General features: G+C 43.9%; 1 protein-coding gene across 1 annotated transcript in view; it reads left to right on the top strand.

Moving 5' to 3' along the window:
* The first annotated feature begins 2,212 nt into the window (after window positions 1-2,212).
* The window catches only part of NAA16 (N-alpha-acetyltransferase 16, NatA auxiliary subunit), a 44,641-nt gene continuing 24,507 nt past the window's right edge, over window positions 2,213-22,346 (top strand). Inside the window, exons 1-7 of the mRNA XM_039358578.1 lie at window positions 2,213-2,416; window positions 15,161-15,245; window positions 15,888-15,992; window positions 16,807-16,964; window positions 18,097-18,231; window positions 19,753-19,906; window positions 21,228-21,347. Of these exons, the coding sequence (XP_039214512.1) occupies window positions 2,363-2,416; window positions 15,161-15,245; window positions 15,888-15,992; window positions 16,807-16,964; window positions 18,097-18,231; window positions 19,753-19,906; window positions 21,228-21,347 (811 nt within the window). The 5' untranslated portion in view covers window positions 2,213-2,362. The remainder of the gene's footprint in view (window positions 2,417-15,160; window positions 15,246-15,887; window positions 15,993-16,806; window positions 16,965-18,096; window positions 18,232-19,752; window positions 19,907-21,227; window positions 21,348-22,346) is intronic.

The raw sequence follows: 22,346 nt of genomic DNA, 5'->3' as shown, positions 1-22,346 counted from the left end.
GAATAGAATAGAATAGTGAATAGAATAGAATAGAATAGTGAATAGAGTAGAATAGAATAGAATAGTGAATAGAGTACAATAGAATAGAATAGAATAGTGAATAGAATAGACTAGTGAATAGAATAAAGAATAGAATAGAATAGAGAATAAAATAGAGAATAAAATAGAGAATAAAGAATAGAAATAGAAAATAGAAAAAAGAATAGAAATAGAGAATAGAAATAGAGAATAGAATAGAAATAAAGAAAAGAATAGAAATAGAGAATAGAATAGAATAGAAATAGAGAATAAAATAGAGATAGAAAAGTTGATGCTTATTCCTGTCACCGAACACATCTCTGAAAAAGCAAGCCTCAATAGAAATGTCAAAAAAATAAAATAAAATAAAATAGCAACGTAAGATCTTCAGATCCCTTCTGATCTGCTGGTTGCAAAGATTTTTGCCGTGCTGATCAGACAAAAGATAAATAAAACAGAACAGGACAGTCTGACTTGGATATTTTGTAGAAGGGACATCCTTTTCTCACCAGCGCTTTCAGTCCCTTCTTTGTCTCTAAATGGACATCATTTTACCAGCATTGTAGGCTAATAGCCCCATCTTTCAGTTCTTCTATATAAACTCTAGAAGTTCTCCTGCTTGAAGACCTAGAGGTGCATGTATATCACATGTACATTAAAATTAGGAGATAATTTATGCAAGGTTGTGTCAGTTAATATAAATGGTATAGGTTCTCCTGCTTGAGCAGGGGGCTGGACTAGAAGACCTCCAAGGTCCCTTACAGCTCTCTCCTATCCTATCCTATCCTATCCTATCCTATTCCATTCCATTCCTTATTCTATTCTATTCTATTCCTTATTCTATTCCAGTGGTTCTCCACCTGTGGGTCGGGAACCCATTTGGGGTCGAACGACCATTTCACGGGGGTCACCAAACAACGCAGTCCGCCATTTTCCCCCCTTTTCCTTAGCTGTGCTACTCCCTTTTATTCTATTGGCTTTTGAAAGCCAATAGAATAGACTCTCTTGACTAGAGCCTAATTCTATTGGCTTTCAAAAGCCAATAGGAATTGTCCAGGCTGTCTCTGCCCTGCTGAGCCCGCCAAAAGTCCCATTCTGCAAACGGTGCTGCACCAGTCGAGTAGTCCTCGACTTACGACTGGTTGAGTAGTCATCGACTTACGACCGGTTGGGGGTCGCGGCATTAAAAAGGTTGAGAACCACTGTTCCATTCTATTCTATTCTATTCTATTCTATTCTGTTCTGTTCTATTCTGTTCTATTCTGCTCTATATTTTCTATTCTATTCTATTCTATTTCTATTCTATTCTGTTCTACATTTTCTCTTCTCTTCTCTTCCATTCCATTCCATTCTATTCCATATTTTCTATTCTATTCTATTCCCTATTCTAGGGATCTTGGAGGTTTTCTAGTCCAACCCCCTGCTCAGAGAGCACTAGAGATGTTCCAGGCCATTGGAAAGAAGTGTGTAATTCACACTTAAGAGAACAACAGAGTTGGAAAGGACCATGGAGGTCATCTAGTCCAACCCCCTGCTCAGGCAGGAAACCTTATACCATTTCGGACAAACGTTTGTCCAATCTCTTAAAAACTTCCAATGTTGGACCATTCCCAACTTCTGGTGGCAAACTGTTCCACTGATCAACTGTCCTCAGTGTCAGGAAGTTTCTCCTTAGTTCTTGGTTGCTTCTCTCCTTGATTAGTTTCCCTCCGTTGCTTCTTGTCCTGCCTTCAGGTGCTCTGGGCTGGACTAGAAGACCTCCAAGACCCCTTTCAACTCTGTTCTTCTGCAGAGCTCGCCTCCAGAAGCTGTGGGTGCTCCATCACTGGAGGTTTTTAAGTGGCCAATGGACAGCCCCTCATCTGGAATGGCATATAGGGTGTCCTGCTCGAGCAGGGGGCTGGACTAGAAGACCTCCAAGGTCCCTTCCCGCTGTTCTCCTGTTAAAGGGCGGGATTAATTGAGAAGCTTTAGGGCGCTCCAACACGGGAAGTTTTGAAGAAGAGAGCCGATAAACCCCCTCGTCTGGAACGGCCGAGAGGCTCTCCTGCTCGAGCAGGGGGCTGGACTAGAAGACCTCCAAGGTCCCTTCCCGCTCCGTTACCGGAGCGTTGCGTGCAACTCTGCGCCGGCCTCTCCCCCAGCCCCCACCCCCACCTCCTCGGAGCCTTGCAGATCGGGAGCGCGCGCGGGGCCTCCGGGAGCGCGCGGGGGCGTCGCGGTGCACGAGCGCCGAGCCGAGCCGAGCTGAGCCGAGCCGGGCTGGCGGGGCCCAGCGGGCGAAGCCCCGGACGGCGCTCCTGGGCCGGAGAAGAGGCGGAGGCGGAGGCCGCCTGGGCTCGCCATGCCGTCGGCGCCGCTGCCGCCCAAGGAGAGCAACCTCTTCAAGCGGATCCTGGTGAGCCAGCCAGGCCCGGGACGGACCCCCCCCCCCAGCCGCGGGGAGGGGTCCTTCCTGGCGCCCCGACCCCCCCAGGCCTCCCCCCCGTTGGAAAGACCCCCCCCCGAGCCCCCGGAAGGGGCCGCGCCTCCTTGGCCGCGATGCACCCGGGGGTGGGGTGGCAGGGGGGGGGCTTTGTCCTTGCAAAGAGCAGACAGACCCCCCCTCTCTCCCTCCCTCCCTCCTCCCCCCCCTTGAGGGGCTTCGCCCCCACAAAAGGCGCCCCCCCGCCCCACCCCCGTCAAAGTTGGCTCCTTGCATCGGGCGCCCCCCCTCCTCCCTTTCTCCCCCCCCTCCAAAAAAGCTTGCCTGGCTCTTTCCACCCCCCCCCTCCACCAACCCCTCTTTGGCCCACTTGGCCACGCACGGTGGGTAAAGGTGGGGGTGGAGACAGCGGGGGTGGGGGGGGGAGGTGTTGCGGTCTGGGCTTTCTTGCCTTGCGATCCTACGAATGCCCGGGCGCAAAGGATAGGATCGGGGGGGGGTGCTGAGCAGAGGGGCTTGGAGAAGCAGTTTTGGTCCTCTCTCTTTCTCCTCCCCTCTCTTTCTCTCTTCCCTCTTACTCTCTCCCTCCTTCCCTCTCTCTCTCTCCTTCCGTCTCTTTCCTTCCCTCTCTCACTCTCTCCCTTCCCTCTCTCTTCCCTTTCTCTTCCCTCCCTCTCTCCTCTCTCTCTCTCTCTTTCCCTCTCCCCTCCCTCCCCTCTCTCTCCTTCTGTCTCTTTCCCCCCCTCTCTCTCTCCTTCCCTTTTCCCTCTCTCTCTCCTTCCCTCTCTCACTGTGTCTCTCCCTTCCCTCTCTCTTTCCCTCTCTCTTCCCCTCCTCTCTCTCTCCTTCCTTCTCTCTCTCTCTGTCTTTCCCTCTCTATTCCCTCCCTCTCTCCTTCCCTCTTCTCTCTCTCTCTTTCCCTCTCTCGCTGTGTCTCTCCCTTCCCTCTCTCTTTCCCTTTCTTTTCCCCTCCTCTCTCTCTCTCTCTCTCCTTCCTTCTCTTTCCCTCTCTCTCTCCTTCCCTCTCTCACTGTGTCTCTCTTTCCCTCTCTCTCTAGTCCCCCCCTCTCTCCTCTCTCCTTCCTTCTCCCTTCCCCCCCTCTCTCCCTCTCTCTCCTTCCCTCTCTCACTCTTTCCCTTTCTCTTCCCTCCTTCTCTCACTCTTTCCCTTTCTCTTCCCTCCCTCTCTCTCTCTTTCCTTCCCTCTCTCCCTCTCTCTCCTTCCGTCTCTTTCCCTCTCTCTCTTCTTCCCTCTCTCACTGTGTCTCTTTTTCCCTCTCTCTTCCCTCCCTCTCTCTCTCTCTCCTTCCTTCTCCCTTCTCTCTCTCTCTCCCTCTCTCTCCTTCCGTCTCTTTCCCTCTCTCTCTAGTCCCTCCCTCTCTCCTCTCTCCTTCCCTCTCACTGTGTCTCTCCCTTCCCTCTCTCTTTCCATCTCTCTTTCCTTCTCCCTTCCCTCTCTCTCTCTCTCTCCTTCCCTCTCTCTTGTCTCTCTCTTTCCCTCTCTCTTCCCTCCCTCTCTCCTCTCTCTCTCCTTCCTTCTCTCCTCCCTCTCTCCCTTCCCTCCTCTCTCTCTCCTTCCCTCTCCCTCTCTCTTTCTCCATTACTCTCTTTCTTTTTCCCCCTCTCTCCTCCCCTCCCCCTCTCTCTTACCCTCCCTCTCTCCCTCCATCTATTCTTAATCTTCTTCAAAATCTTCTCCCTCCCCACTGCATTAGAAATGGAAACTGAGGCAGGTTAAAATACTGATTTGATTGTGCGGACCTGCTTTGAGTAGCACTCCTCACGGGTGGGAGGTTGACAGGGTATAAGTGTGATGCTGTTGTGGATAAACACTCTTTGCCGCTTCCATTCTTACCTTGTCCATATCCAGTCACTGACCACTATTCTCCTAAGACCCCAAAATACACCAAACTCAACTATGGTTTACAAGTTTACAGCCGCACTGAAAAAAGTGTTTTATGACCAATGAAGGAGAATATTTGCGGCCCGGGGTTGAAATGATGCCCTCTGAGCTTAATTGTTTCTTTGCAGACATTTCATGACCCAAACTAGGTAACATCATCAGTGCAAGAAGGAAGGAAGGAAGGAAGGAAGGAAGGAAGGAAGGGGAGGAGGAGGAGGAGGAAGAAAAACTGTGTGGTCCTTGGTGCTCTCTGAGCTTGGTTGTTTTCTTGCAGACGTTTCATGACCCAACTAAGTAACACCATCAGTGATAGTACTGTAGTACTAACGTAGTAGCATTGATGATGTTACCTAGTTTGAGTAAGGAAACGTCTGCAAGAAAACCACCCAGCTCAGAGAGCAGCAAGGACCCCTGATGACTTAGGACTTTTACCAATGCTGGTAAAAAAAAAACTTTTTCCCGCTTACGACAATTTTAGCATTCCTGTGGTCACATGATCAAAATTCAGATGTTTGGCAACTGGCATGTACTGAAGACAGTTGCAGGGTCCCGGAGTCACGTGATCCCTTTTGCGACCTTCCGACAAGCCAAGTCAATGACTGTCTTACTAACTTAACAATTGCAAAAGTTCGCTTAAAGAACTGTGGTGAGAAAGGTCGTAAAATGGGGCGAAACCCACTTAATGACTACCTTGCTTAGCAAGGGAAAATTTGGGCTCAAGTTGGGATCATGGATCAGGGACTACCTGTATTGCACAGGCTAAATAGAACACAGCTGGGCCAAGCCAGAATGAAATTAGACCATGTGATAACCAAGTGCAATAAGCATATCGGGCTCTGAAGAGTTCATTTAAAACCTCTATTTAATTTTTAATATCTTTTTTCCTAGATTGTAGGGTTCATGGATTGTACGAATCTGTTTCTCTTTCTCCGTACAAGCGACTAGAAGGGTAGCTGCCAAACTATCATTGCTGCATATATTTATACAGTAGTGGGTTGCCTGCGTTTTAAGGATTTTGCACAAATATTTTACAATGCTACATTTCCTCTTGGTGAGGAACTGTTGGTCAACGGTCCGCTAAATGAATGAGAAAATCGTTTAGACCAGGGGTAGGCAACCTTGGTTCTTTTATGACTCGTGGACTTCAACTCCCAGAATTCCTGAGCCAGGATAGGGAACTGTGGCCCCCTTATGACTTGTGGACTTTAACTCCCAGAATTCCTGAGCCAGCATGGCTCAGCTTGGAAACCTCTCCCTTTCCCCTCAGCGTGGCTGGCTCAGGAATTCTGGGAGTTGAAGTCCACCAGTCAAAAGAGCCAAGGTTGCCTACCCCTGGTTTAGACTGTCACGGTAAACAAGAGTCCATAGGTTGTACCACAGTGACTTCCAATAGCAGAGTCCGTGTGGCCTTCAAGAAATAAGGAGACCCCACCATGATGGGGCCGGCCTCTCTTTTCCAGAAAGCTGGCCTTGTTTCAACAAATTTGCTCTTTTTAATTGCAAATAGTTGAAATTCACCCACCTGGGAGTGAGCTTTGTGAGTTTAGAGCAAGATTTCTCAATCTTAGCAACTTTAAGAAGTGTGGACTTCAACTTCCAGAATTCCTCAGCCAGTCATGTCAGCCATATTGGCTGGGGAATTCTGGGAGTTGAAGTCCACTCTTCTTCAAGTTGCCAGGGTTGAGAAACACTAGTTTAGAGCAGAGGTCTCCAACCTTTCTCAGTTGGCGAACCGGATGGAAAGGGGGGGAAGCATTTTACACCACTCATGCACATGCACGCACACACAGAAATGGGGCCGCGAGCACGGGCAACACAAACGGGGGGATGCTAGCGTCTGCATGACACTAGCACCGCCCTGTTTTCGCCACACGGCACCCCGTTTTTGCCCCGTTTCCCCCATGCAGCCCTCCATTTCCTCTGTGCAGCGCCATTTTCCCTGTGCGGCACCTTGTTTTCCCCCGTGTGGCACCCTATTTTTGCCCCATTTCCCCCGTGCAGCGTCCTGTTTTCGCCTCATTTTCCCCACGCGGCACCTCATTTTCCCTGTGCGGCATCTTGTTTTCCCTGTGTGGCGCCCTGTTTTTGTCCCATTTCCCCCACGCGGCACCCCATTTTTGCCCCGTTTCCCCTGCACGGCGCCTTTTTCCCTGTGCGGCACCTCGTTTTCCTCATGTGCCCTGTTTTTGCCCCATTTTCCCCACACGGCGCTCCGCTTTTGCCCCATTTGCTCTGCGCGGTGCCGTTTTCCCCATGTGATGCCCTGTTTTTGCCCTGTTTCCTCCACACAGCGCCTCATTTTCACTCCGTTTCCCCTGTGCGGCACCTTGTTTTTTCTGTGCGGCACCTTGTTTTCCCCGTGTAGCGCCCTGTTTTACACATTTCCCCCACATGGCGCCCCGCTTTCGCCCTGCTTCCTCTGCGCGGCTCTCTTTTCCCTGTGCGGCAACTTGTTTTCCCCGTGTGGCACCCTGTTTTTGCCCCATTTCCCCCACGCAGTGCCCCATTTTTGCCCCGTTTTCCCTGGGCAGTGCCTTTTTCCCGGTGCGGCAGCTCATTTTCCTCATGTGGTGCCCTGTTTTTGCCCCATTTTTCCCACACGGCGCCCCGCTTTCGCCCCGTTTCCCCTGCGCGGCTCTCTTTTTCCCTGTGCAGCATCTCGTTTTCCACATGTGATGCCCTGTTTTTGCTGTTTCCCCCGTACGGCGCCCCGTTTGCGTAGCGACGGTGCTAGCGCTAGTGTGGATGAGTGTGCACACACTGGCCAGCCTGTTCTGTGGCCTGGTAATGGGCCACGGCCCACAGATTGGGGACCTCTGATCTAGAGGACCTACATGTATACATGTAACCCTCGACTTAACATCTGTTCGTTTAACAATGGTTCAGCGTTAATAACAATCTTGGAAAAAGTAACTTATGACCTGTATTCTCGCTTAATGACTGTCTCACACACACACACCACTTCTGCTGTCGTGTGGTCGCAATTCAGGCTCTTGGCAACCAGCTTGAGTTATGACCAATTGCAAAATCCTGTGGTCACATGATTGTGTTTTTGGGATTAAGCTGGATCTGCTTTCCAGCCACTGTAAAAATGGTCGTAAAATGGGGTCCAGCTTGACTTACACCACAAGTTAGGATGGAAATTCTATGGTCGTAAGCCGAGGACTATCTGTAGAAGCTTTTTAACTCTCTTTATTGATGGGCAGGTTGAAGGCAGTGGACTTGTAATGCATTGACAATGATAGGCCCACATTGTAATCTTTTGTGACTGGTGGACTTCAACTCCCAGAATTCCTGAGCCAGCATGGCTCAGCTTGGAAATCTCGCACTTTCCCCTCAGCATGGCTGGCTCAGGAATTCTGGGAGTTGAAGTCCATGAGTCATTAGGGGGCCATAGTTCCCCATGCTGGCTCAGGAATTCTGGGAGTTGAAGTCCACAAGTCATAAAAGAGCCAAGATTGCCTACCTCTGGCCTAGGATTAAAGCTAAATTAAAGCCTAGTTTCCACTGTTTATATTTTATAATTTCATTTGTCCCCTAACAGGGGTTCAACACAAGATTCAGCAAAGAATAGGACGTAGAAATATCAATAGATCATATGCTGTAATAAGTCATAAAGATACTAATAGATAGTATGTCCTAAGAGCTGTGAGGAAACAGCTCAGAAAAATTCTATACAATCTCCTTTTCTTAATATTAGCATTATTTATCTAGTTATGGCAAATAGACACATTAAATAGACCATTTGTCTGAAATGGTATATAAGGTTTCCTGCCTGAGCAGGGGGTTGGACTAGATGACCTCCAAGGTCCCTTCCAACATCATCATCATTATTTTTATTATTATTATTGGTTGTTGTTATTGTTGTTGTTGTTGTTATTATTATTATTATTATTAAATATACTCTGTGTCTTCTTTTGACAATAGTCAGATATACCTTTTTTTTTTTTTTTAAATCCATTTGGTTGATCCTGAAATGCTAGAAGTTGGGTTGAGTGTGATCCACCATTTTCATTTTACCAAAATAAAAGTGGAAAAGACATTGTTGAAATTGGCCAGGTGCTAAAACCCAGAAGTATCCAAAAAAAGTACTTTTACCTACCAATGCTTAAGTGTTAAAAAACATTATTTGCAAATCATACTGGTTGGGTGTGATTCATATGCATAACAACCCCTTGTGGTTTCCTTGTTTGTGGCTCAGTACAAAAAGTTGTTTGATGGTGAGGTGGGCGGCATATAAATTTAATAAGTAAATAAGTATGAAAAGAAATGCACAAGTATTGTCAGCTCTCCATCCTCAGATTATTTTTTTTTAGCATGTCCCTGACTTATGATTGAGCCCCAGATTTGTGTTGTGAAGCAAGGCAGTTGATAAGTGAATTTTGCCCCATTTTAGTCCGTTTGTTTTTTTTTTAGTAAATCTGCGGTCATTAAATAAATCGGACTTCCCCCCCCATTGACTTTGCTGTCAGAAGCCAGGTGGGAGGGTTATAAAAGATGATCAGATGAACCCTGGAACAATTGAATTAGCATAAATACATGCTTCTGAATTTGGATCACCTGTCCAGGGGATGCTATAAGCGTCGTAAGTGAGAAAATTGGTGGTAAGTCACTTTTTCAGTGCCGTTGTAACTTCAAACGGTCCTTAAATGAATGGTTGTAAATGAAGGAGATCTCTCTCCCCCCTTTTCTTAAAGTCTTAATTTCTTTGGTTTATTATTTTTACTCCTTTTCTGTGTTCTGAATAAGCCTGACTATTACAAAGGGGAGATAGATAGGAGAGAGAGAGAGAGAGAGAGAGAGAGAGAGAGAGAGAGAGAGAGAGAGAGAGAGAATAGGTGGAAGTGTAGATAGATAGAGAGAGAGAGAGATGGGTAGGTGGGTGGGTGGGTGGGCGGGCGGGCGGATGTGATTGGATGGATGATTGATAGAGTCAGAGAGATACTGTAGGTAGATAGATAGATAGATAGATAGATAGATAGATAGATAGATAGATAGATAGATAGATAGATAGATAGATAGATAGATAGATAGATGATAGATGGATGGATGGATGGATGGATGGATGAAAGAGGATAGGAGAGAGATGGATGATTGATAGAGATACTGTAGATAGATGAGAGATAGATATATAGATGAAAGAGAAAGGATAGATAGATAGATAGATAGATAGATAGATAGATAGATAGATAGATAGATAGGATAGGAGAGAGAGATGGATGATTGCTAGACAGAGATACTGCAGATAGATGAGAGATAGATATATAGAAAGAGAAAGAGATAGATAGATAGATAGATAGATAGATAGATAGATAGATAGATAGATAGATAGATGATAGAGAGACAGAGATATGGTAGATTAGATAGACTGTAGATCAGTGGTTCTCAACCTTTCTAATGCCATGACCCCATAATACAGTTCCCCATGTTGTGGTGACCCCCAACCACTTATACATCACCGGGTGCCAGGGGCGTGGCCAAAGAAAAAGGAGAAAAAATGGCGGACAGCCTTGTTTGGCGACCCCCGTGAAATGGTCGTTCGACCCCAAATGGGGTCCCGACCCACAGGTTGAGAACCACTGCTGTAGATAGACAGACAGATAGATAGATAGATAGATAGATAGATAGATAGATAGATAGATAGACAGACAGACAGACAGACAGACAGACAGACAGACAGACAGACATGCTTGTTCAGTACAATAATGTATTACATTATGAAAACTACCTCATTATCGTTCTGGGTAGAAGCTTCCAAATCAAAATGTAATATGTGAAACATGGTGAACTTTACACTAAATTCTAAGTCAAATCTCCATAGCTTAAAAAAAATAATTGGATTTTAGAAATAAATCTTCCTGCTTAGCCAACAAATTACAGAGGCATGAGTGCACCTGTAGTGTTGTTGCATACATTCACATAATTATTCATGTGAAACGGGTTGAGTTCTTTTAAACCATGAGCTGCTACTGTGGGGACTGAGTTCTGGTTAATAATTATTGTATCCTAAACTGCTTTATGCTTTAAACATGTGGTGAGTTATGATTGCAGATTGAGATTTAGCCCTTGTTCTCCCAGTTCCTGGTTTGTATTTGAAAAACACCCTGAATTGACTGTTGATTGCTAGACAGCCATGAATGGTAATAACCAATAAGCATGTTAGTAATATATTAAGAAATAGATTTCTGGAAATAAATTTGTGCAATATTAGAGCAGTGGAAAAGAATATACTCTTGAAAAATGCAGGATAAGTTAACCATCTTTGTGGTCATTTTCGCTAACACCTGGGTCACCTACAGTGCAGAATCAAAATTTTTAAAACGGTACATTGCTGTATAAGGCACAATATCATAATAAAAGGAAAACAAATAGCATTGTGGTTTAACAGTGTGCATTGTCTACAATAGTGAATTCTCATTCTCAATGGTAGAAATTGACCAGGATGCTTATAATGCTAGCCTATTCTTTATTTAGCACCTTATGGGAATCTAGACAATGAGTTTGTAATCCGAGCTTTATGGCTTACTGTGGTGAATGAATGTAGCCATTGTAGCTTATTTAACAAACCACGATCAGATATACAATTGGTTGACATGAACTACAAATACCGCCTGTGTATATTCATCATCACTGAATATGCTAGCTGTGTTCATTAATTAAATACGTCATAGTGTAATTTGATCATTTTTGACTATTTATTGGTGTTTTATTGGGAAAAAAACCCATATGATATAAAGACCTGCCATTACATAAATTGATGCCCCATGAAATATAGTGTCATTTATTTTGCACATTATAAATAATCCATTATATCGACAGCAGAGATAGCACGTGAATTCGTATTTTAACGTTATGCTATTTTATTTTTTAAAAAAAACGTAATTACACGTTACATAAATAGAGAGGATGCAGAAATGTATATTTCTTTTACTTTGTTCCATGCCTTGAAAATCATAAATGCATTGTTTGATCTTCGGTTTTAGATCATATCCGTGCGAAAGTACAAGGTTTGACATCTAAATGGTTTTATACTGGCAGTTTTGGCAGCAGAAAAATAGCTAATAAGAATTAAATTGTTCTGAATGTTCTCATGGCTTGGAAAGTGGCCACTTTTCTCTTGTATTACTGTCATTAAATTGTTCAATAATTGCGATTTTTGTAAAGTGGCTGTGAAAGCAACTGCAAGTGGCGTAGACTTTTTTCGTGTGTTTTTTTTTTCTCTTACAATGTGAAACAGTTTTGCCTAGTGGTTAAGTCCTAGGCTAGAAGCCAGCAGATTGTGAATCCTAGTCCCATCTTACTTTTTTCAGCGCCGTTGTCAATTTGAACGCTCACTAAACGAACCGTCGTAACTCAAGGACTACCTGTATGTATCTTTTCTTCCTGTTCTTCGCCTAGCAATGCTCGTCCTCTTTAGCAGAAAATCTTGTTCCGGCTATTTCTTGCTTGCAATGTGGTTTTAGGAATGCCTCTTAGCAAGTCACTCTAACACTCTGCTGTCTGCTAAAAATAAATCCCTAATTTTAGAACAGCAAAGAGATTCCTTTTTCTAGAAGACAGCAAAGTTTGCCGTGTGCGACGAGCTACTTTTGACACCTTTCCTTAACCCAGCGTTTTAAATGTTCACGCATGCAAAATGATAAATGTAATCAGTGACAATAGCTGTTAATTACAAGTGTTTGGCTGAGGATGAGTTCAACTCTTATTTTAGCCCAGACTTTTAATGTTAGTTGTAGTCTGGATTGCTTTGGTTTCTTGGTAATCGGTGTAAATGGAGAGGATTAGCCAGAATTTCTAACCTTTTTTTCCCCAGTTATACAATTCCACTTTTACTTTTTCAGATATGAATAGAAGTTTATTGATTCAACCATTCCTTCAATAGCAATAGCAATAGACTTATATACCGCTTCACAATGCTTTATAGCCTTCTCTAAGCGGTTTACAGAGTCAGCATATTTGCACCCAACAATCTGGGTTACCAACCTAGGAAGGATGGAAGGATGTGTCAACCTTGAGTTGCTAAGAATCGAACTCCTGACTGTGGGCAGAGTCAGCCTGCAATACTGTATTCTAATCACTGCGCCACCATGGGAAGGAAGGGAGGGAGCGAGGGAGGGAAGATGGATAGCAATAGCACTTAGACTTATACCGACCGCGGAAGGATGGAAGGCTGAGTCAACCTTGAGCCGGTGAGAATCGAACTCCTGACTGTGGGCAGAGTCAGCCTGCAATACTGCATTCTAACCACTGCACCACCATGGCTTTTCAACCTACTAGACCAGCGATCCCCAACCTTTCTGGCTTGCTGGACTACCGGGGGGGGGAGGGGATGGTTCCGCACGTGCAGCGGGCAAGTGGTAGGTGTGCACGCACACCATTCGCACAAATGGAGTTTCGCGCACAAGCACACATGCTTGTGTGGCCAGGTTCCAAACAGCCCCGTACAGGCCATAGCCCAGGGTTTGGGGACCCCTATACTAGACTAATTAATTTAAAAAAAAAATACCTCAAGGCAGTATACTACGATGTTTCTTTCATTGGTGTTTTGGGTCCAGCCATCTTATACAGTACACTTCTTAATTGCAGGATTCAGCCCTAACAGACATTTCCATTGTTGATGGATTCTGTGTCATTAAATTGGTGTCGATTCTTAGATAAATTTTCTTCGTGACTTTCTCCATTGCCTTTGTTGCTGTGTCTGTCCCACTGAGTGGAGAAATTGAAAAAGGAACAGCTTTCAATACAAAAAGATGTTCACTATTCTGCTCTCAATGTGGAGAAAAATAAACAGCTTACTCTCTTGCAATCCCTTTCTCTTAAATATGAGCCAGCCATGTGCTGCAGCTGCCAAAAAAAGCCAACACAGTGCTAGGCTGCATTAACAAGAGGGATAGAATCAAGATCACGTGAAGTATTAATACCACTTTACAAGACCTTGGTAAGGCCACACTTGGAATACGGCATCCAGTTTTGGTCACCACGAGGTAAAAAAGATGTTGAGACTCTAGAAAGAGTGCAGAGAAGAGCAACAAATGGGATGCCACTGCACCTCGGGGTGCAAAAATGGGACACCGCCACGCTTTGGGGTGTAAAAACAGGATGCTGCCTTGCCACAGGACACAAAAATAGGATGCCACCGCAACTTGGGGTGCAAAAACGGGCCACCACCTCACCTTGGGGCGCAAAAACAGAACGCTGCCTTGCCGCAGGGCACAAAAATAGGACACCACTGCACCCCAGGGTGCAAAAACGGGCCACCGCCACACCTTGGGGCGCAAAAACATGCCACCGCGCTGCGGCATGTAAAAATGGGCCAACGCCACACCGTGGGGCGCAAAAACGGGACACCGCTGTGCCACGGCTCCTCCTTTTCCCTTACCTCCACAACTCAGCTCAACATTTCTGTTGCCAAGCGAGACATTTGTTAAGGGGGTTTTGTTCTGTTTTACCACCATTTTTTGCCACTGTTGTTAAATGAATCACTGCAGTTGTGAAGTTGGTAGCACGGTTGTGTTCGGTGAATCTGGCTTCCCCATGCACTTGACTTGTCGGAAGGTCGCCAAAGGGGATCGCGTGACCCCTTGGGGCACTGTGACAGTCATAAATACGAACCAGTGGCCAACCCTCTGGATTTTGATCACATGACCTGGGGGAGGCTACCATTGTCGTAAGTGTGAAAAACGGTCGTATGTGTGAGAAACAGTCGTAAGTGACTTTCTTCAGCGCTGTTGTAACTTTGAACAGACCATAAATGGACTGTTGTAAATTGAGGATAGCTTGATTAGAATTATGGTTAGTTCTCCTTTGTGTTGCCTGCCATATTTCACTGAGTACTGTATTCAATCAGTTCATGTAGCCTTTCAATTGAGTAACAAGGGCTGGGGTGCCCATATTAGAGGGTCTTATAAATAGGGAATGTCCTTCTAAAGTATCTTAGGAGTGTATCGTATTTTGGTATAGTCCAGGGGTAGGCAACCTTGGCTCTCGTGGACTTCAACTCCCAGAATTCCTGAGCCAGTATAGCTCAGCATGGAAACCTCTCCCTGTCCCCTCGGCGTGACTGGCTCAGGAATTCTGGGAGTTGAAGTCCATCCATCATAAAAGAGCCAAGGTAGCCTTCCCCTGGTATAGTCCTCCCCTTTTTGTTTGTTCTCTCTTGAAAGGTGTATTTATTATTTATTTATTTAAGAGAATTTATATAGCCGCCCACTCACTCGTAGCGACTCTAGCTTATTCTCAGCAGGGAAAGAGCAGGCAGAGCTGGGGCTGGAGTTAAATGCGTCATCAGTTTAGAGTCTTTCCATTGTCACAAATGGTCCAAGTCCAACTCTTCCTGAATTCTGGAACACTGGAGGTTTTTAAGAAGAGATTGGACAACCTTTTGTCTGAAATGGTATAGGGTTTCCTGCCTGAGCAGGGGGGGGGCTGGACTAGATGATCTCCAAGGTCCCTTCCAATCTGTTTATTCTATTCTACTCTACTCTACTCTATTCCTTATTCTATTCTATTCTATTCTTCCATTCCATTCCATATTTTCTATTCTATTCTACTCTACTCTACTTATTTCCATTTCCATTTCCATTGACTCTTATCTGGCAGCATTTTAGTGTTGAACTTTAGTTCTGACCAGGTTTTTGTGTATAGGCTTGAATAAATTTTCAGTGCAGCAACCCAACCGGTGATTCTGATTCTTGGCGACTGACATTAATCTGTCCAACTCAAGTTGACATATTCATCTATTGCACGTGTGTGTGCATTGCTGGTTTTGATCTGCTAAATCACTTGTCATGTTGGTTTTTTTTCCCCTTCCTTAGAAATGTTATGAACAAAAACAATACAAAAATGGACTCAAATTCTGTAAGATGATCCTCTCCAATCCAAAGTTTGCTGAACATGGAGGTAGGTTTGAAATGGCAGTTACTTTCTTTCCTCAAAATGGTGCAATGAACCTTTGTTTACTAAGAGGCCGTTGCCTCACAGATAGTTTATGGATGTCATCTTTGGGGAAATCCAGCTTTTACCTCTATACTTCCTGAAAGCATATTTAAAGTGTGTCTCTTGATTCAGTATTCCTAAAGTTGACCCTTTTTCTTTTTCACTTACTTATGTTTTATTAATTTTCTAATTTTACAATCAAATAATTAATAAACAATGTGTTGTCTGGGTCCATTAGTAATTCAGTGGTCTATATTAACTTCTTCAATCTAAATCCAATATTATATCATCCAATGTTTCCTCTCTTCTTCCGGTGGCACCGGTTTTCCCACACTAGGCAAATACAATTCTTGTTGTTATTAATAGATATTAATAGATTAATATCAACATCTTCCTTACGTTTTTCTCATAACATCAATCACGTCAGTTTAAAATATCTTTTCTAACCAAAAGATATCTTAATTGCGTTTGCACTTAACTATCTATATGTTCAATCGGTATTCTGTTTTTGCTTTTTTTTTTTTTTTAATTTTAATTTCCCATCAGGGTTCAAAACGTCTCTTACGGTTTATAATTTCAAAAGTAAGACCCTCTTCCTTTTTCCAGAGACGCTGGCAATGAAAGGGCTGACGCTGAATTGCTTAGGGAAAAAAGAAGACGCGTACGAATTTGTCCGTAAAGGACTACGTAACGATGTCAAAAGCCACGTGTGTATCCTTTGAAATTATACATCGGTTTTGCTTAGCAGGTCTCGCTCTCAGACTTCATTCTGAAATATGCAGTATCTTGTCCACATAAAATGAATTAAAGTGATGATTATTACCGTATTTTCCGGCGTATTAGACGACTCGGCGTACAAGACGACCCCCGTCTTCGGAGCCAATTTTCATGCTTTAGAAAGTCGTCTTATATGCCGGAAAATACGGTATTATTTTTAGACTACTCTGCCTTATCAAATTGGGGACGAGAAACGAGTCCCTAGTTTCTTCAACGACCTCAGATTGAGCCAAACATTTATGTTGCTCAGTGAAACGTTTGTTAAGTGTGTTTCGCTCCATTTTGTGACCTTTCTTTCTTACAGCTCTTAAGTGAATCCCTGCAGCTGTTAAGTTAGTAACAAAATTGTTAAGTGGACCTGGCTCGCCCCCCCCCCCCATTGACTTTGCTTGTCATAAGATTGCCAAAGGGGATCACGTGATCCAGGGATAAATATGAGTCAGTTGTCAAGTGTCTGGATTTTGATCACGTCACCATGGGGATGCCGTAACGGTCGTGAGTGTGAGAAACGTCACTTTTTTCAGTGCCATTGTAACTTTGAACAGTCACTAAACGAACTGTCATAAATGGAGGACTACATGCCTCTGTTTACCCTGACAGAGTTAAGTTAGAGCTATCCCTTGGGTGTGCTTCTCGTCTGGACTACGTCCCAGGGCAGACCCCCAAATCCGCGATGAGCAATTTGCGCTAAGGCCGGCATAATTTGCCTTCAGCAAACAGGATCTGCCCGTTTCCTTAACTCTGTTAGGTTGGCATGTTTACGGACTCTTGCAGCGCTCCGATAAAAAATACGACGAAGCGATTAAGTGCTATCGAAATGCTCTGAAGCTAGATAAAGACAACCTGCAGATCCTCAGAGACCTTTCGCTGCTGCAGATCCAGATGAGAGATCTCGAAGGATACAGAGTAAGTGCTTATGTTTCATCAATCAATCAATCAATCAATCATTGCCTCACTTAAATCCATTTGTCTGCAGCACTTAATCACTCATTGAAATGCTAAATGGATTTGTAGAGCAGATAGATAGATGGATGGATAGATAGATAGATGGACGGATAGATAGATGGACAGATAGATAGATAGATAGACGGATAGATAGATAGATAGATAGATAGATAGATAGATAGATAGATAGATAGATAGATAGATAGATAAGATAAGATAAGATAAGATATAGATAGATAAGATACAGATAGATAAGATGTGTGTGTGTGTGTATAGAGAGGATGGATGGATAGATAGATAGACAGATAAATAGATAGATCAGAGATGAGAGGATGGGTGGATGGATAGATAGATAAGATAAGATATAGATAGATAAGATACAGATAGATAAGATATGTATGTCTGTGTGTATATATAGAGAGAGGATGGATAGATCAGATGAGAGGATGGGTGGATGAATAGTTAGAGAGATAAGATAAGATATAGATAGATAAGATATGTATGTGTGTGTGTGTATAGAGAGAGAGAATGGATGGATGGATAAATAGATAAAAAGATAGATCAGAGATGAGAGGATGGGTGGATGAATAGATAGATAAGATAAGATATAGATAGATAAGATACAGATAGATAAGATATGTATGTGTATGTATATATATAGAGAGAGACTGGATGGATAGATAGATCAGAGATGAGAGGATGGGTGGATGGATAGATAGATAAGCTAAGATATAGATAGATAAGATACAGATAGATAAGATATGTATGTGTGTGTGTGTATATATATATATATAGAGAGAGAGAGGATGGATGGATAGATAGACAGATAGATCAGAGATGAGAGGATGGGTGGATAAAAAGATAGATAGATAGATAGATAGATAGATAGATAGATAGATAGATAGATAGATAGATAGATAGATAGATAAAACTAATCATCTAAAACCCCGAATTTATTTCTGAGACAGCTTTTCTTTGGCTTTTTTCTATTTCTGATGGCTTTGATCCTTCGTATCATTGATTTTAAATTTTTCATTAAGAATGTGCCTTGTTTAGAATGCTGTTTTTAGCTGTGTTTGTTATTTCTTTAAAGGAAACCAGATATCAGTTACTTCAGCTCCGACCCACTCAGAGAGCCTCATGGATCGGCTATGCAATTGCATACCATTTGCTAAAAGATTATGACATGGCCTTAAAATTGTTAGAAGAATTTAGGAAAACCCAACAGGTAAGATTTTATTTAGAAGAGGACCGTCCTAATGTCCGCGGATAAGAATTTTGGGTAGCTGCATTTCTCTGTGAGAGTGACTCCTATTTTAAAAAATCACATCACCAAAGCCTGAAGGAAATAAAATGCAGTTTTTAAAATGAAATGCTGCTGCTTTTAATTAATAATTAACTTTTGCTTCAGTTCGTAGAAAATCACTGCACATCATAATGTGGTATGGATTTTAAGTTTAAAAAAAAAACAAACACAAACCAGAGTTTTCCATAAAACGATTTTGTTCCTCAAAAGTGAACTGTTACCTTTGTCCAGATGTTGTATAATTTACAATGCAAACATACATATCCACCACTGAGTTCAGTGGATCTTCATTCGAAATTAAAGATCTGTTCATTAATTTCAAAGGGATAGTAGAAACCAGAAAGAGGGCAGAGAAGAGCAACAAAGATGATCAGGGAACTGGAGGCTAAAACATATGAAGAACAGTTGCAAGAATTGGGTATGTCTAGAAGGATTAGGGGTGACATGATAGCAGTCTTCCAATATTTGAGGGGCTGCCCCAAAGAAGAGGGAGTCAAGCTATTCTCCAAAGCACCTGAAGGCAAGACAAGAAAGAATGGCTGGAAACTAATCAAGGAGAGAAGCAACCTGGAATTAAGGAGAAACGTCCTAACGGTGAGGACAATTAACCAGTGGAACAGCTTGCCACTAGAAGTTGTGAATGCTTCAACACTGAAAGTTTTTAAGAAGAAACTGGACAACCCATTTGTCTAAAATGGTAGAGGGTCTCTTGATTCAGCATTGGGTTGGACTAGAAGACCTCCAAGATCCCTTCCAACTCTTGTATTCTGGTATTCTGTTATTTGTTATTTTTTACACTCAAAGGCATTGTCCTTATATTCTCTTTTTAGTAAGTTTTCAGGTATGTAAACAGTTTATCAAAGGAAGAAGCCAAAAGTCTGTCCCAACCACATTTTAGAATGTAGGCTAATATGAGCAGAAATATATTATAATGCTGGCCTAGCCATCATCACTTGAAACAACCTTTTCTGATGCTGACGTTGCCCATTTATTTATTTATTTATTTATTTATGAGACTTATATACCGCTTTAAGTGCGAGCACTCTCTAAGCGGTGTACACCAGTAAGCAATGTATATATATATTTTACATTGCCCCCAACCATCTGGGTCCTCATTTTACCTACCCCGGAAGGATGGAAGGCTGAGTCAACCTTGAGCCGGTGAGATTTGAACCACTGACCTGCTGAACACAGTCAGCTAAAGTGGCCTGCAGTACTGCACTCTAACTGCTGCGCCACCTCGGCCCATATATCAAAAGCGACAAAAGTCCGGCGGAATAGAAGAAATCGTCCAGTCAAATGATCTATTCTGCATTGTTTCAAGTGCAGATTTTTCCTAAACTTCACGTTTTCTGGTTTCTTCATTTGAAAAAAAAAAAAAGAAGCATTTTGATGTCGTAACGCTACCCAACCAAATATCAAATCTATTGGGTTGTTTTTCAGGTCCCCCCAAACAAAATCGACTACGAATATAGTGAATTAATATTGTATCAGAATCAAGTGATGAGAGAAGCAGACCTCTTTCAAGAATCGTTGGACCACATAGAGACTTACGAAAGGCAAATCTGCGATAAACTCATGAAAGACGAAATTAAAGGTAATTTAATTTTCGTAAGCCTCTTAATTATCCTCCATTTTTCATAGCCCTGTTCCTTTTCTTAGCGGAACTTTAAATCGGAGGTTTTCCCCAATCCGCCATCCCTTTGTATAAAACTGGAATTTAAAGGGTATAATTTTTCTCATTTGAAAAGTGCTAGGGTTTTTTTTTCCCCCTCCCAAAAAGCAACAGGACTTTTCTGGTGTTTTTTTTTTTTTCTTTGAAAATGTTTCGCTTCTCCTCCCAGAAGCTTCTTCAGTTGCACTGGGTTGAAGCTTCTTGGATGAAAAGCAAAACTAGCGTTGATACCAATTTGGCGCCAGATAAGGGTAAACGGAATTCAAGAGGGATTGGGTTTGGACCATTTATGATAATGTAATATACTCTGCGTTTATTATTAAGCCCTGACTGCTCTTTAGAAGGCCAGATCCTGAAATTGAAACTCAAGTACTTTGGCCCCCTAATGAGAAGGAAGGACTCCCTGGAGAAGGGCCTAATGCTGGGAAAGATGGTGGGCGAGAGAAGAAGGGGACGACAGAGAACGAGGTGGCTGGATGGAGTCACTGAAGCAGTAGGCGTGAGCTTCAATGGACTCCAGAAGATGGTAGAGGACAGGAAGGCCTGGAGGAAATCAACCCCGACTGCTTTTTAGAAGGCCAGATCCTGAAGTTGAAACTCAAGTACTTTGGCCACCTAATGAGAAGGAAGGACTCACTGGAGAAGAGCCTGATGCTCGGAAAGATGGAGGGCAAGAGAAGAAGGGGACGACAGAGAAGGAGGTGGCTGGAGGGAGTCCCTAAAGCAGTAGGCGTGAGCTTAAATGGACTCCAGAAGATGGTAGAGGACAGGAAGGTCTGGAGAAGATAAACCCTGACTGCTCTTTAGAAGGCCAGATCCTGAAGTTGAAACTCAAGTACTTTGGCCACCTAATGAGGATTCACTGGAGAAGAGCCTGATGCTGGGAAAGATGGAGGGCAAGAGAAGAAGGGGACGACAGAGAAGGAGGTGGCTGGATGGAGTCACTGAAGCAGCAGGCGTGAGCTTCAATGGACTCCAGAAGATGGTAGAGGACAGGAAGGCCTGGAGGAACGTGGTCCATGGGGTCGCGATGGGTGGGACACGACTTCGCAACTAACAACAATATACTCTCCCCCACCACCATCCCAGACATACCCGGGGTACACCAGATGGATATCGGAATTAACTATGCTGTTATTGTTTTCGAAGCCAGTGTAAGAATTGACCCTTTTCAGCGCCCAAAGCTTTCCCATTTTTATTTTATTTTATTTTAAAGTCAGGTGTGATTATATTATTGCTGCAGGGGAAATGCTGCTGAATTTGGGACGCCTGGAAGAAGCGGCTGAGATCTACCAGGAACTTATTGATCGGAACGCAGAATGTTGGAGTTACTACGAAGGCCTGGAAAAAGCTTTGCAGCCACGTACGAAAAGGAATTATACATTTCGCTTCCAGCAGTTTAAGGGGGTGGGGGCTTTGAAAAAAATATGGTGTCCCAGGAGCCTTTCATTTGAAGGAATATGGATTGTCTTTGACGTACACCCGAAATTGAAGTGAGTTTTGTCCCATTTTAAGAAGCGATTGGACAGCCATTTGTCAGAAAGGGTATAGGGTTTCCTGGCTGAGCAGGGGGTTGGACTAGAAGACCTCCAAGCTCCCTTCCAGCTCTATTGTATTCTATCTCCTATTTACAACAAGTGGCCTCAACGACTTTCAACCTTTTCACCCATTGTACCACTTTTAGTATATGGCAATATCCGAGGACCACCAGTCGCCTAGCAAGGTGTCAAAAACTTGATAACCCAAAAAAAAAAAAATCGATAAAGTACAGGTAGTCCTTGACTTACAACAGTTTGCTTAGTGACTGTTCGAAGTTACTTTGGCACTGAAAAAAGTGCCCCCAAGCCACAGCCGAGCAAGACACCTGTCCGAGGGGGGTGTTTGGTTTTTATCTCCCCCCCCCCGTCTGCTGGGTGGTTGCAGCAGGTTTTGGTCAGTTACATGACCCTGGGACACTGTGACCATCATAAATATGAATCAGTTGCCAAGCATCTGAATGCAAATCACAAGACCCTGGAGATGCTGCAACACTCCAGCTGATCGGCGCTTCTTCTGGGCTCAGCGGAAGCTCCAGGATCAGTGCTGCTTTCCAGCTGATTGGTGCTTGTTCAGGGCTCAGCAGAAACACCAGGATCAGCGCTGAGCTCCAGCTGGAGCCTGGCACAGATCCTGGTGCTTTCCCTGAACCCTGACAGCCCCGAAGAAGCGCCGATCAGCTGGAAAGCGGCACTGATCCTGGCGCTTCCGCTGAGCCCTGACAGCCCTGCAGCTCCAGCCGTCTCTCGCTCAGGCTTCTGCGGTGCTGCCACCGGTTCAGCTCATTCCTCTCCTCCGCTACTTTTCTAGGATGGTCGCATACTAC

This window comes from Crotalus tigris, unplaced genomic scaffold (genome assembly GCF_016545835.1).
Source record: "Crotalus tigris isolate CLP2741 ecotype Arizona unplaced genomic scaffold, ASM1654583v1 scf7180000019031.1477733, whole genome shotgun sequence".
Classification (NCBI taxonomy): Eukaryota; Metazoa; Chordata; class Lepidosauria; order Squamata; family Viperidae; genus Crotalus; species Crotalus tigris.
The sequence above is the reverse complement of the archived record's forward strand: the minus strand, read 5'-3'. Positions and strand labels throughout refer to the sequence as shown.